The sequence below is a fragment of the Ovis canadensis genome, chromosome 3 (assembly GCF_042477335.2).
Source record: "Ovis canadensis isolate MfBH-ARS-UI-01 breed Bighorn chromosome 3, ARS-UI_OviCan_v2, whole genome shotgun sequence".
Classification (NCBI taxonomy): domain Eukaryota; kingdom Metazoa; phylum Chordata; class Mammalia; order Artiodactyla; family Bovidae; genus Ovis; species Ovis canadensis.
Window position 1 is genome coordinate 218264544 of NC_091247.1, and position 14882 is coordinate 218279425.

Sequence of the window (14882 nt, forward strand, 5' to 3'; positions counted from 1 at the left end):
CTGGCACCAGGCCCCTGGCTCCTGATCCTTTGTTTTCCCAGGCTCTGTTCCTGATGCAAGGTCCGTAGAAAGAGTTGGGGTGGTGGCGGTCTTTAGATTGGGAGCCTCCCCGGGTAGGGTTCCTTCTGATCACCATCTCCATCTGTGCACCCAGGGGACCTGGCTGTAGCCAGGGTGAGTGGGAGACGGCCTGCCCTCTGGTGGGGACCAGCCAACCTAGGGCTGGCTGTTCCATCTCTGAGCCTCAGTTCCTCATTTGTAAACTGGGCTGGTCACACCAGATCAGTGACCAGTGTGCACAGCGATCACTCGGCTCATCGCAAACGGACAGCAGCTTCTTAGGAAATGGTACCCACTACGTTATCGTTTCCACATGTGCACGGCATCTTTCCAGAGAACCTGTGGTTTCCTGGCCAGACCAGCCCATCCCCTTCATCCCCACTCAAGTGCAGGCGCAGCGGGTCTCGGGGGCACTCACACGGCCCCTTCGTACCTGCCCAGGCAGGCCTCCTGCCCAATGCACTGACCTCTGGGAGCTGCCAGCCTGACTGGGGAGGGGGTGCCCTGCTGCTGTGCCTCCCTCACCAGACACCTCCTGCCTACTTCAGGTGTAGGGGGCCCGCTCTGCAGACACTGACCGGATCTGGGCTTCACTCTCCATCCATTTCCTCCTGACCTCTGCCCTCAAAAGCCTGAAGCTGAAGACAAGGGCAGTGAGGCCAAGGGCATGGAATGAGATGACCACCAAGCCTGAGGTCAGGCAAGTCCAGCCATAGGAATAATTCCAAGGAGGTTGGGCCACCAGGCAGTGCCCACAGCTCCACACTGACTCCGTCATGGGCAGCTCACCCTTCACAGTGCCCTGCAGAAATGTGCTCCTGTCCCCAAGAGAGCGTCATTGGGCCACCACCAGGGACCCATTTTCTCTGTCCATTCCATCCATTCTGCAGCAGCAACCAAGCCTCGGGCTCCATCGCCCCCTGCCGTCCAGTGCTGGAACTACCAGCCGGGCCCCCAGGCTGTCATTCATCCGGCACCCAGAAACCTTCCCCGCTCACACTGACCCGGCACTTTGGAGATCCCCAGGCCCAGGAGATACAGGCCAAGATGTCCTGTCCCCCTGCCTCCAGGAACAGGGTGGGAGGGTGATGCCTGAGAGTCGGAGGCCCCCGTTGTAGACGAAGGTTCCTCTTCGATGTGATTTGGGGGGCCACCCTCCCTCCAGAGCCTCAGTTCCCTCACTTGTAGCGTAGAGGAGTGGGACGTCTGCAAGCCTTTCTAAGCAGCAGTGTTCTCTCATCGTGGGTTCCCCGGTGGCACCTAGTGGTAAAGAACCTGCCTGCCAGTGCAGGAGACATAAGAGAGAGGGGTTCAGTCCCTGGATTGGGGAGATCCCCTGGAGAAGGAAACGACCATCCACTCCAGTACCAGTGTCAGACTTTATTTTTTGGGGCTCCAAAATCACAGCAGATGGTGACTGCAGCCATGAAATTAAAAGACGCTTACTCCTTGGAAGAAAAGTTATGACCAACCTAGATAGCATATTCAAAAGCAGAGACATTACTTGGCCAACTAAGGTCCGTCTTGTCAAGGCTGTGGTTTTTCCATTGGTCATGTATGGATGTGAGAGTTGGACTGTGAAGAAGGCTGAGTGCCGAAGAATTGATGCTTTTGAACTGTGGTGTTGGAGAAGACTCTTGAGAGTCCCTTGGACTGCGAGGAGATCCAACCAGTCCATTCTGAAGGAGATCAGCCCTGGGATTTCTTTGGAAGGAATGATGCTAAAGCTGAAACTCCAGTACTTTGGCCACCTCATGCGAAGAGCTGACTCATTGGAAAAGACTCAGATGCTGGGAGGGATTGGGGGCAGGAGGAGAAGGGTCGACCGAGGACGAGATGGCTGGATGGCATCACTGACTCGATGGACGCGAGTCTGAGTGAACTCCGGGAGATGGCGATGGACAGGGAGGCCTGGCGTGCTGCGATTAATGGGGTCGCAAAGAGTCGGACATGACTGAGCGACTGAACTGAACTGAAGTGATCCTCATCTGGAGAATCCCCGTGGACAGAGGAGCCTGGCGGGCTACAGCGCATAGGGTTGCCAGGGCACGACTGAAGCGACTTAGCACGCAGCACGCACATTCTCTCATCGGTGGGAATCTCACCCAGAAGCCCAGTTTATTCAACGTGAGGCCAGAGCTGACCTGGCGGGAGGAGGCAGGAGTCAGGAGACTGCGGTGACAGCTGTCCAAAACAGCCTCCCATGGTTTTCCAGGAAGGAGCGCGCCTCGGTGCGTTGGAGGCGCTACAGCTCCTGGATGTCTCATGAATTCTGTGAAGACCAAGCAGGAAACGACGATGACAGAGCAAACCTGCTTTCAGACTCCCAGACTCGCGGACCAGGCACTGGTCTGCCTGCAGAGATGCTGGCAGGCTAAATGGCCAGGATGCACGAAGGGACAGGCCTCTGGGAGCCTCCAGGCTGTGATCCTCAGCCAGGGCTGCACGTTGGGGTCACCTGGTGAGCTTTGAAAGGTCCAAGGCGAGGCTGCACCCCAGCACAATGAGAACACCATCTGCAGCCGGCACCCTGGCCACAGTGCCAGGGTCAAGCGCCTGGGCCTCACAAAGGCTGGGCCCAGCAGCCTGTCCTGCCCCGCCCTTGCCTCCTCCTCTCCCGCAGCGCCCTGTCCTACGTGTTCTCCACTCACAGCTGTTGGTACAGATCCCTCTGTGTCCTCTGTCAGGAAGTGGGCGCTGGGGCTCTTTCAGAGACAGGTAGTTAGCACCCATGCCTTGTCTGCAGGTACCGGGGTGGTGTGTATATGTGTGTGCGTGCTCACTTGTGTGTGTGTGTGTGTGGACACTCATTGATGTCCATCTCACTGTGCCTTCCCCGGGGCACCCTGGGGCCACACTTTGTGTACAGAGCGCTAGCTAGGCGCTCCGTCCTCCGGATCCTCCCCAGCGTGAGGCGTGTACCTTGGAAGATGCAGTCGTGAGCCTGTGCTGAGCTGGCTGCTCCCATCTGGCCTTCCCTTCAACAAGGGTCAGAAAGGTCCAGATGACCCTGCAGGATGAGTCATCGAGCCCTGATGGGGGGATAGGGCAGAGAGCATGCCTGACACCTGGGTAGAATGGCTGGGACAGCCACCCGCTTAGAGTGAAAGATGAGATGAGCTCTAAGCCACCTTTCAGCCCAAGACTGAGTCCCCCAGGTGGATTAGCACTGCTCTTAGCACCAAGTCTGACAGCTGAAAGCTGTGTTCCCAGGGGGTGAACCTCCCGCGTGGGGACAGAGTTGGGAGGAGGAAGGGGACGCCGAAGGGCTCACCCCCTGTGCCCTCCTTGAACCTCTCAGAGAGAAACTAGTGTCTGCCGGTCCTGGGGCATCCTCGTCAGCCTGTCATCAGGTGTGTCCAGAGGTATCTCAGCAAGATCAGGTCAGCTGGAGGGTCTGGGAAAGACGGGGCTCTGCTTCCCGTCTTTGGGAACCCCTCTGGACCCCTCTCCACGGCACAGTCATGGGCTGCCCCCCCCACCGCCCCCTCCTGTGGGTGGGGAGCCAGGAGCCAGCAGCGTCATCTCTATCAGGGTCACCGTCACAGCCCTGGGCCTCCTTGGTCTTCACATCCTGCCCTCCTCGTCCTCAGTGCATCCTTGGGTGGGAGGGAGGGCGGAGGAGGCAAACGAAAAGCGAGGCGGGGAACAGCAATCGTCTTCCTCTGCGTTCAGAGGTCGGCAAGTGAGACGTGGTAGGTGACCGCCCAGCACTGCCCAGCCTCGGCCAGCTAGTTGGTAGGACAGAGCGGCCAGCAGGCAGGGCAGGCTCCCGGGGCCTGGGGCTTGTCCTGAGCCGGCTTACAGGATGAGCTGGTGACTGTCCTGGGCCCTCCACTCGGATCCTCGGTTTCCTTTCCTGCACATCAGCTAGAGAATTAACTCTATACCCTGGTCTTTGCTCCAGAATCTGAGAGCAGCAAGACGTAGACAGACCTTCCTGGAGAAAGGCTGCTTCGGCAGTGATGAGGAGTGACGATGTCACTACCCGGGGTCTAATTGAATCAGGCCATCTCCGGAGAAGAACTGGGACCACAGAGCTGCAATGTGGACGGGAGGCTTGTTTAGAGGTGCAGGCCCTCACCCAGGCGGCAGGACTGGAATCCACAGCATCCCCAGGCAACCCGTGCACATTCAAATGGGAGAAATACTGCTCTTGGCTAGTAGTTCTCAAAGTAGTCCCCGCCTCCAGCCCCTGCCCACATCACCTGGGAACTTATTGGAAACGCAGGCTCGCAGGCCTGCACCCAAGGCCCCCTGGGTCTGAATCTGCCTTTGATTGAGTCCACAGGGGGCTCCTGGGGGTGGGAAGTCTGGCTCTGGCCGGCAGGCTGGCAGACTCCTGACTCCTGTGTGTCCCTGCACTCTCTCCCCACAGATTTGCGGCATGATACTTACCTGCGGCTTGCACCGGAGGCTCCAACTGCATTTTTACTAACAGCCAACCTTGTCCTGCTCCGACTGCCCCTCACAATTTCAGGGGCCCAAGGCCCACAGGCCAGGCCTGCGGGGTCAGCACCAGCTGGCCTGGAAGCTCCCAGCAACTCCCTCTCCTCTGTGCCCAGCCCCTCCGGACCCACGCAGTAACTGCGACCACGGCCTCTGCAGCCCCCACCTGTCCAGGGACCCTCGGCCCCCGCCCTCCACTTCTGTGTGCTCACCACCGGAATCCTGGGGCAAGAGGGCACAGCCCAAGCCTCGCCAGGCCTAGGCTCCCGTGGACTCTGGGGGGCTGTGATGAAATCTGCTTTCCTCCCCGCTCCTGAACCCTGAACTGCGGCTGGCCACTTTGCCCCCATTGGGACGCCCGCATATGAGCCTATGATACCCCCTATGGGCGCTGAGCACCCCTCTCCCACCCATGCTGGATGTGCTCTCTGAGAAATGCATCGAATAGGCAGTTAGAGTTGGCTCTGCCCCCAGAAGACCGCGGCCTTTGCCCTCCCCCCTTCCCTTCCCCTCCCATCCGCACCATCTCACCTGGAGAGAAGTGTCCCATGGCCTGATTCCTTCCTGCAGGGCAGGGTTGGGTAGTGGCAGGGTGGAGGGCAGGGAGTGAAGCCACCAGGGTGGGGAGCAGGTGCCTGCCCCAGGCCCTCCCCAGGAGGGTCCCCTGGGAGCCCATGACCCCAAGCCCCAGTCTCCAGCCATGTACCCCTCGGGGGTCTCCTTTCTGGACTGACGCTCAAAGAAAGCCAGGTTTTTAAAACTATCGTCTGCCCTTCATGTTGGTGGGAGTAAAATCCTTCCTGATTAAACCAAACCCCAGACCCTGCGAAGCTGGAGCCACTGAGAAGGTGCAGCTCTTGAGCTGAAGGGTGCTCTGCCTCAAACCTCCTTTTCCTGAGCTGGTGCTCCTGGACCACCCAGCCCCCAGTGCTTGGCCTGCAGAGACCCCGCTCTGCTTCCCAGAGTGGACACGGTCCCTTCATTAGGTTTTCTCTTGCATCTCTTGGAGCACAGAATTTTCAGAAAGGACTTTCCAAAATGTAGACAGAGTACAGAAAGGAAATCCTAGGAAACACTGAGCACAGATGCTGGCAGTTTTCCAGAGAACATGAATCAGCTCATAAGATCCCCCAGAGGGTCCCACGTGGGCAGAGACCCCCATGCTGGTCCCCGGGTCCCAGGTCCTGGATCCTGCACTTCCTACTCCCCACCCTCAGGATGCCGAGGTCAAGTCCAGAAAGGGCACACCTGGCCTCCGCTGTCTCTTGCTGACCTGGGCCCATCCCAGGTGAAGGTGTTTTCTTTCCCATTCATGGATCAGTGCTGTCCCTGTCACAGCCTCCACTGTACTAAAACCACACACCCCCGGAGAGGGGCGACCCATGCACACAGAGGGCAGACCGGCCTCCTGCAACCGGTTGCCTCCTGCCCTGGGATTCTCTGGGGCTGTCAGGAAGAGCCGTGGGGTCACTGATGCCAGTTCACTCTAAGGGAGACCAGCTTTCCAGCAACCCTAGAGTCCCAAGGCCCCCCAAAATTTGGTGCTGTGATTGTCTTTGCTGCCTCCAACTTCCTGGATTCGTGCAGATAACCAAAAATGACCATAAGTCCCAAGTTCTCTGCAGGGCTAGTTGTTAGCTGACGTCTTACAAAGTGAAGGCTGAGGGGCCCTCACCTTCTTCCCCCTGAGGGGTGCGAGGGAGGCGGCAGTGGGCCGGGCAGTGCTGGTTGGCTGCACATGTGCCCCTGCTGAGGTCCCTGCTTACTTTATCAAGGTCAGCGGGGGCTCACGGAGGGATAATGGGTAGGTGTCACCTGCACAGCCTTGTCCTGGTGGAGGCCCAGGAGAGCCGGACTTGTCTGCTCCCACTGCCCACATGGGTAGAGGCCATCCTGGCTAGGGTAGGAGAACTCTGGTTCTGCCCTGGGAATGGTCCCACCCAGAGGGTGGAGGTCCACACTGCAGAGAGGGAGAGAACAGCCCTGTGCTTTCTGAAACTGGGACCTCCCTGTTGGTGCCAGCAGCTCGGGAGATGAGACAATGTGAGAGGAAACAGTAGTTTCTCATGGAGCACACAAAGGGTTAGGATGGAGGCTGGCCCATCCTGCCTGCAAGGATGCAGCTCTGTGCCCAGGACAGCCCCTCCCAGGTCCCTGCTGGGAGGTGTCCCAATCCTGAGCTGCTTGGAGAGGAGGACACAGTGCTCAAAGGTCATCCATTGGTCCCCCAACACCGGAGACTGGCCAGAAAGCCGGGGCTGTACAGAGGTCTGGACATGGCAGGCATGGAAGTCCACGCGGCCCTGGTCCTCCCCCTGGACCAGGCTGCCCCACCTCCTTGGGCTCCCAGCGCAGCACCCAGGAGGGGCAGAGTGCTACACCCCGGGGACTCTCATCCCCACAGCCAGTTTCTGGCCTGGACTCTGCCACCTGGTTCATCTTGGGAGGCTGAGGTAGAGGAAGTGAATTGAAACCATTACTACCATCGCTGCCCATCCCCCTGTCAGCCTTGTAAAGGTTCTCTGCCTGGTTTGCCACTTGAAGCCTGGACAAAAGGGGACGGGGGTTTCCACGGGCTAAGGAAGACACCTGTCTTTGTATCGCCACTGGGTGGTGCCCACACCCCCGGGGGACGCTGGTGATGGAGTTGTCTAAGCTGGGTTCTCAGCATTGGTCAGGATCAGCCTGAGAGCTTCTGAACCATTGCTGGGCCACCCTGGGCTTCTTATCAGTAGCAGGGGCCACAAGCCTACGTCCTGACAAGTTCCCAGGTGACACTGATGCTACTGGCCTCGGGGCCACACCTTGACAGCACCTGCCCTAGAAAACGCCACAAAGCAGGCCTCTGCCACCTCCCGTGTATGTCACACCCCCCAGGGTTCAGAAGCCCCCCACCAGGTGTCAGGCCAAATCCCACTGGACTCACCAGAGCATGGGATAAAGCGCCTGACCCGCTGTGTACCTGCCGGTCCGTGACCTTGGCAGGGAGACCGGGGGCCTGGGTCCTCTCCCTGGAAGGGACAGTGATGCCCCAGCCCCGTTTTCCCACCACCTCTGTGTGCCTTGGGAGGGCCCACTCCATCCTCGCGCCCCGTCTTCTGTTTCCACACAATGCTCAGCCTCGTGCTCTGTTCACAGTTCCATGGGGGCCCCCTCTCTGCTCTGCTTCCACACCAGACACACCCCTGCAGGTGCCACCAGGAGTCCCAGGCAGCCCAGTGTCAGGAGGACTCCTGGATCCAGCTGCCCATTGGCGAGGGGTCATCACAACGTTCTGGAAACGGAAAAGTCGCCTTTTTGCACAGAGAGGAATTGCCCCAGCGTAAACACGCCCCTCCTTAGCCTCCGCCTCCATCCTGGGGGCACGACAATAAAGGAGTGGCATCCAGGGCTACAGTCTTCACTGTCCCTTCTTGGCCATTGGTTGGTCAGAAGCCCCGCTGTGTCCTGAAGTGATGGGGGCAGGGGCCCCGATAGGAAACCCACCCGCCACCCTGGTCAGGGCCCTGCTCACCCCTGCCCGCCCGCCAGTGTCCCTAGCTCCGGCCTCAGGTGGCAGCCGGTGGGCTGCCTTGGGCTGGACCCTGTTCCCTCCCTGCCCTGGCTTGAGGATGAGCAGGCTGTGGGTGGTGGTACAGGAAGCCCTGCTCCCCCTTTCCTCCTGCATCCAGCAAAGACTGAGCAGAAAGGTGAGGCTGCAGTGAGGGGGGTGGGGGTGGGGTCAGGGTTGCAGAGGATGGGCAGTAAAGTGTGAGCCCGGCCCTGTCCATCTGCAAGGTCCACACCGTCCACGTCTCTGCCCTTTGTCATCAGCCAGGCCAGCCAGAGCCAAGAGGGCTCCTGTTCCCACTGGCTGGGGACTGCTTCTAGAGAAGGGGACAGTTTCCAGCAGACTTCGTAAATGTTGCAGTAACTATCTCCAAACCCCTAATTGGGGGTTAGGGATTACAGGTCGGGGATCAGGTCTAATTTCACATGCTGCTCCTGAATTGCCAACCAGTAAGCAAGAAGGCTGAATCTTCTGAGGATCTAGGGTCTCTGACAGAGAGTGGGCATCTACTGAGACGACACTAAAGCTGCAGGAATCCAGTGGAAGGGAGTGGGGTGGGGGGAGGGAGGCAAAAGGCAAGGAGCTTCTTGACGTCGCTGACCAATGAGATGGCTCCGCCTTTCCAAGTGTCGGATCGGCCCTGCTCTGGACACTGGCCAAGGCTAGACCCTGCACTCACCAGCCACTGGAAGAAACCTCTCTGGCAGCAGAAGGCTCTACCAGCAGACCGGCAGAGCATGGTGTGGCTTGGCCACACTGCTCCCCATCTGCTAGGCATCCGGGGCGCCCCCATGGTGGCTCAGACGGTAAAGAACCTGCCTGCAATGCAGGAGACACAGGTTTGATCCCTGGGTTGGGAAGATCCCCTGGAGAAGGAAATGGCAACCCACTCCAGTATTCTTGCCTGGAGGCAGCCAGACAGCCTGACCCAGGCACACCCCTGGACTTATTCTTTTTGTTAGTTTGAGGAGATGCGCTAGTCCACCACGGCTGTCATTACATCAGCAGAAACAAGATGGCTAAATCAATAGCCTCCTAGTCTTTGCCAGACACTGTAAGACAGAACACTTGCAAAGCCGATATTCTGTGTCCAAAATGACATCCCCTTAATCTGACTTCCATGGATTACTGAGTGTCGCTATTGGGCTAGCAGAGCAGAGCAGGCTCAGGGAGGGGGAGGAAACACTCATGTCCATGTCCACAGGTCTCCTCCTGAGCTCTCTCCCCGCTCCATACCCCAGCTCCCCCTCTAGATCACGCTCTTGCATCCCCAGTTTTCAGCCAGGGGATGCTCTTCCTTGGGGTTCCACCTCTTGTCTGAGGACTCCTGAGGTCCCAGACTTGGCCAGTTTCTTGCCCAAGTGCCTACTCTGGTCCGGGAACAAGCTAGATGTCTTTACATGCACACTTTTATTTAATCCTCACGAATTAAATCCTGAAGATTTAATTCTGCAAAATAATATTATCTTCATTTTGCAGATGACGAAACCAAGACATGTTCAGTGAGAGCCCAGTGCTCACGTGGACACCAGCCACGTGCAGAGTGGGAGCCGAACCCAGGCTCCAGCCCTGCAACCAGAGCTCTTTCCACCCAGACCAGCCAGACGTGGTGCCCCACTAAGGCTGAAAGCTCAGGCTCAGTGACAGCCAATAAAACAGTTGTGGTCAGGAGGGATCTATAGAGCACACAAAGGCATTTCAGGAGCTGTGAATCAACATCAACCAAACGAGATTTAGTTACAGCCCGCAGCCCTCTCCTCCCTGTTCATGAGACCCATGAAGCCTCCGTCGGGTTCCAGGAGCCCTCTCCTGTTGAGAGAGGCACTCATGATGGCCAGGAGGGAAGGCAGGAAGGTTCCTTCTCCCCCCAGACTCCGGTCCATCACCACGGCTCATCAGTCCTCCCGTGAGTCCCTCTCTCTTTCCTCACATCCTGCTGGTATACCTCCCTTGGTTGTCACTGCAGCCAGAGGGCTGGCGCTTATCACACTAGGCTTCAAACCTCTCAGGGGCTCCCTCTGCTCTTTGAGAGCAGAGTTCAAGCTCTCCCACCAGCTCACAGGCTACGGTCCCTGCCCAGCCAGGGCCCCGTGCGTTCATGTTGCATAGCTCAGTTGACAGGTGCCCAGCACTCACATTGCAGCCAGGATGCTCTGGGGCCCAGGGAGCCAGCCGGCTGCACTCTGCTCCCAGAAGCAGATAGCACAGGAGCTGGGTGGGCATCTCCTTGGGACATCCATGGGCTGGGGGCAGGAATGAGAGCAGGACGGGAAGGGGGAGCAGTCCCACCACGCTCTTATGACTTGGTTGGTCCTCAGTGGATGACTCGGGGTCACTGGCCCCTCGGCCCTAAGGCCTTCTGGTAACCATCCTTGGGGAGGCTCTCAGGGGCTCCCACTCCAGCTGGACCTTTGAGGGGGTCACCTCAGACCCCCCCAATCCTCAGCAAAGCCTCAGGGGCTTCGGAACATGGCAGCCATGGGAAGGGGCCCCAAGGTGGGTGCTCAGGACAAGTCGTGCCAACCTGGTCTCCCCGCAAGAAGGAATTTGAGGATACCTCGAGCTGTACCCACCCTTCTTTCCAGCCCAGCCCATCAACCCGCCTCTCTTCTGTGCCTTGTCACCGTGACAGTGACGGCAGAGGAGAACCACAAACCAGAGCCCCAGCCGGGGAGCCGGCGAGCATCCCACTGCAGCCAGCAGACCAGGGCTCTCGAGGTTCCTGGGCCCCCCTCTCCCGACCACTGATGAGCATCTCACGCTGATGGGTGTGTCCCAGGGCCAGGTCACAGTGTGAGGTCCCCTCAGTCCCAGGTGAGACATCAGGCCCACAGGAACATCGCAGGTACTTATCCCAGACAGCCCTGCCCGACAGGGGCCATGGATGACTTGTTCCGGGACTGCTCCCACACACAGGTACGAACCCAGCCCACAGGACGGGCCATCAGTGGTGGGTGACAGACACTGAGCTGGGAGCTGGCCTCTCATGCAGCCGGTCCAGACCACTCAAGCTGGCCCCTGACGGAGCCTGCATCCGCTGACCAGGCCGAGGAGGGCGTGAGGACTGCTCGGCCCCCGGAGAGGCAGGCCGCCCACCTACAGATCTGTAGCCAGGGCCCGAGGAGGGGAGGAGAGGCCCCTGCCCTGGGCTCAGCTCAGGGGACTCGAGAACACCACAAAGAGACAGCTTGCGTGTGCTTTTGACACGTTACCAGCTTTTATTTAAAAACATGCTAAAAACATGGCGTTCCACAGCCAGGACCAGGATGAAGGAAGCATACAGATGTGGCATCGCAAGCAGAAGAGTGCGCTGAAACCAGCCCACGGGACCCCGCTCGGCCATGTCTCCCCAGTGGACGGGGTGCGGGTAGGAGCCCCAGCCTCGCCCTCGACGGGGGGCCCGGTCAGGAGGGAGGCGGGGACGTACCCTGGACCCGGCCGCAAGGCGGCAGAGGGGAGGATGGGAGGACGGGAACACCACAGGCCGGCCCTGCAGGGCACCTCCTGGCTCTGTCCGGCCAGGTACCTGCTGTTAGCACCTCCACCAGCGGTGGGCAGGGGCCGGAGAGGTGGGGACCTCCTTTCCATCCACCTGGACCATGCTTTGGCCACCAGAGCAAGGAGGGACGGCCAACAGGTCCGAGTCAAACCAGAACACCTGCTTGAGGGTCTCAGAGGGGTGGGAGGGCGGTCAGCAGCCTTGCCAGAGTGAGAGGCTCACACTGGCGGCAGGGGGGGAGCTGGGGGTGGGGGGTCGCACAACTGCTGCCCCTAGGGGCGGTGCTCAGCCCTGCTTGCCCACCTGCCCTGCACCCACCTGGCTGCAGAGAAAGGCCGGGTGGAGGCAGGCATGCCCCTAAAGGCTGCAGAACCTTGGCCTTTGGAGTCCACTCTAACCTGCCTGCATCAGACCCCCTGGAACTGACTCTGACCTGGGCAGGGAGCTGCCAGGGAGGGGACTTACTCAGGTAGCTCTGGCATGAGCCCAGAGTCAGGAGACACCGAGAAGATGCCAAGCCCCGTCACTGACAGCACGCAGCATGCCTTCTGTGCAGCAGGGGAACCTCTCTGCACGACAGAAAAAGGGTCGCAGAAGGGCTCTCCCCTGGTACACAGAGCCTGCCGCCCCGTGTGGACGCGGCCAAATGACCAATCAGCCAAGCACAGGGTCAGGCAAGAAGGCAGTTTGGGGAACTGTGGATAAGGCTCTGCAGACAGATGGACGAGGCAGGGTGGCTGGCAGGAGGAGGGAGACTGAGGCAAGGGCCCCAGGGCTGGAGGGCACCCCCTAAGCTCCAGAAACATGAGATTCCAGGGAGACCCAATCACCCCCAAGATGCTAGGCTTCTCCTGTTGATTTTAACAAAACTTTAAAATTGCATTGATAGGCATAAACAACGGCCCCTCAAAAACAAACACTACGCAGCAGTCCCAACGTGCCGCTCAAATGCTTGTTTGCTGAGGGTGCCTCAAGGGGGCAGGGTGCACATCTATTCTGGGCTCTGCAGACCTGGGTTCCCAGGGGAGCCACTGAAGCTCCTTTCCAAGAAGTCAGACCCAGAGGGTGGGGAGGGCCGGTCATGTGTGCACCGGCCTATCCTCCTCCCAAACCCCGCCCACAAGCTCGCCCACAGGCACCCTCACTCCTGTCCCAGGAGGTGGTCTCTACTTCACCCAGCTCACCGAGACCACCCTTTTCTCCGCTCCCCACCACCCAGAAGCACAACCCTTGAACACACAAAAGTTCTGCACTGCTGGTCCCAACCATCTTATGCTTAAGGAGAGAAGGGGGTGCTGGCTGGGTGTCAGCTCTTGGACACACAGGATGGGGAGGAGACAAAGTGGGGGCCTGTCTGGGGAAGTGCTAGCTGGTGAGGAACCTTTCCAAGCTCAGCCCTACAGATTCTTAACTTATATTTCAACTGCACAACTTGCTTAGACCAGCGTGAACCCTGGTGGGAGCACCTGGCTGCGGCCGGACACCCCCCAGCTGTCTGACTCAGATTGCTTTGTCCTGGGGCCACCGTAACAGGATCCCTCTGGGTTTCCTCGAGTTTCCTCTGCTTTCCCTTGGGGTCGCAGAGGACATGATCGTCAGCCACCGCCGCATCAGTGAACCCCGAGCAAGGAGCTGAGGGTCCTGGCAGCCGAGTGGACATCCACCCCTCCCTCCCTCCCTCCCAGCAGTGACTCCGGCCGGACCATCACGGCTCCCCCCGCCCTCCCCTCTGGAGGTCGTGGGTCCTCTGTCACTTCTGAGCAGCTCCACGGAAGGACTGCTTCTCCTTCCAGAAGCAATGTGAGAGAGTGAGCAGCATCTGAACTAGAGAGGTATTTGTCCGAGAGTTTCTAGCAGGAATGTCTGTGAAATAACGGGTTTGCAGAACCTGTCGCGGGAATCCCCCGCAAGGGGTGGAAGGGGAACCTCCCAGCCCGCAGAGGGCAGGTGGGAGGAAGAAGGAAAAAGAACTGCTCATCAGAGACGCGTAAGGACCCACGCCTGCTCGGCCTCGTTCCTGGCAAAGCACCCCCAGCCCCCAGAAGACCCCCTGCCCTGTGTCTCGCTTCCATCCCGTGCCTCCCGCACCCCTGTCTCCCGTGCCACCTTCCCCCAGGCTCCCCCCTCCCTCAGTGCATCCTGGCCACAGCCTCTTGAGTGTGCCCAGAGGTCTGTCCTGATAGAAACCAGACGAACGGACGTGCCCTATCCCTTCCCGTCCCCCACCCACAGAAAGAAAACCAAACCATTACAGAAATCAACGCAGTACAAAGTTATAAATCAGAAAGCTAACCCTAAACTTATCTGAGAGATAGTATTCCTGAATAATCATAATCAGAGTAAAATAAAATTTAAAAAAAAGTTACACTGTAAGGTATAAAATGCCTGGGTGAGACGCTCCCACAGCCCAGCCCGGCCTGGAGACAGTCAGGCGGCCCCCTGCCAGTGCACACCCCCTCTGGGTGGCTGGAGGGCACCGGGGCGCTGCTGGACAGTCTCTCCACCAGAAGGCAGCCCTGAGCGCCCCTACCCCCACCCCATGCCATGCGGGGGACAAAGTGTCAGCTGAGGAAGAAAGACAGGGCAGAAACGCATCAGTGCTGGGGGCTCCAGGAGCACGCCCCCCACCCACCCACCCTGTCTTCTTTGGCAAATACACAGGAATCCGGGCGCCCCAGCACCCCAAGGTCTCTGCATTTCCTCCCCCGCCTGCGGCCTCCGCCCACTGACAAGGCTTCGGCAGGTGGCCGGGAAGGCAGGCCAGGGTGGGGATGCAGGGGTCAGCAGTCTGGAGGTGCAGGCGACACAGAGCTGAAGGCCTCTTCCCTCGCACAGTGTCTGCGGGGGCCGGGGCGCTCAGCCAGCCGCTCAGGCGTCGTACTTCTTCCCAGTCCGGTGGATGTGCTGGAAGAGGGTCATGGAGAAGGCCATGCCCAGAATCTGAAAGACACGGGGCCAAGGGGCCTTAGACGGGGGCCCAGGGGGCACCCAGCACCCGCGGGGGAGCCCCTCTCATTATGCAGACGCCAGGGGGTGTGAGGGCGAAGCAGAGCTAAGAAGGGCCGCACATGGGGAGTTTGGCCCCTCGGACTGTCCAGGCTGGATGTCACCCGGCTGTGAGGCCCAGAAACCTGCTGTTTTCAGAGCACGGTGAGGACAGAGGCCTGACCCTAAATGGGAGGGGGCTGAGGAGCTGGGGAGTCGGTGAGGAGGCGGCAGGAATGCTGAGCGGAGTCCCAGGGCCCACGGCATGGTGACTCACGGCTGCTGCCTTGGGAGGATGTTGATGGCCATCTGTGTCCCTGCACCCCCTGGGTCCTGACG

At 59.4% G+C, this 14882-nt stretch overlaps 2 protein-coding genes across 11 annotated transcripts in view; one reads left to right on the forward strand and one right to left on the reverse strand.

Moving 5' to 3' along the window:
- Nucleotides 1-5269, forward strand: part of TSPAN11 (tetraspanin 11) — a 71526-nt gene extending 66257 nt beyond the window's left edge. For all 4 annotated transcript variants that reach the window (XR_011255321.1, XM_069581496.1, XM_069581495.1 and 1 more), the window contains one exon: nucleotides 4439-5269. Coding sequence is in view for 3 of the 4 variants with exons in the window: in XM_069581496.1 (XP_069437597.1) it covers nucleotides 4439-4498 (60 nt within the window). In the remaining variant the exon portion in view is untranslated. The remainder of the gene's footprint in view (nucleotides 1-4438) is intronic.
- A 5985-nt stretch (nucleotides 5270-11254) lies between these two features.
- TSPAN9 (tetraspanin 9) overlaps nucleotides 11255-14882 on the reverse strand; it is a 190586-nt gene continuing 186958 nt past the window's right edge. For all 7 annotated transcript variants that reach the window (XM_069581499.1, XM_069581500.1, XM_069581501.1 and 4 more), the window contains one exon: nucleotides 11255-14498. In XM_069581499.1, the coding sequence (XP_069437600.1) occupies nucleotides 14427-14498 (72 nt within the window). In that variant the 3' untranslated portion in view covers nucleotides 11255-14426. The remainder of the gene's footprint in view (nucleotides 14499-14882) is intronic.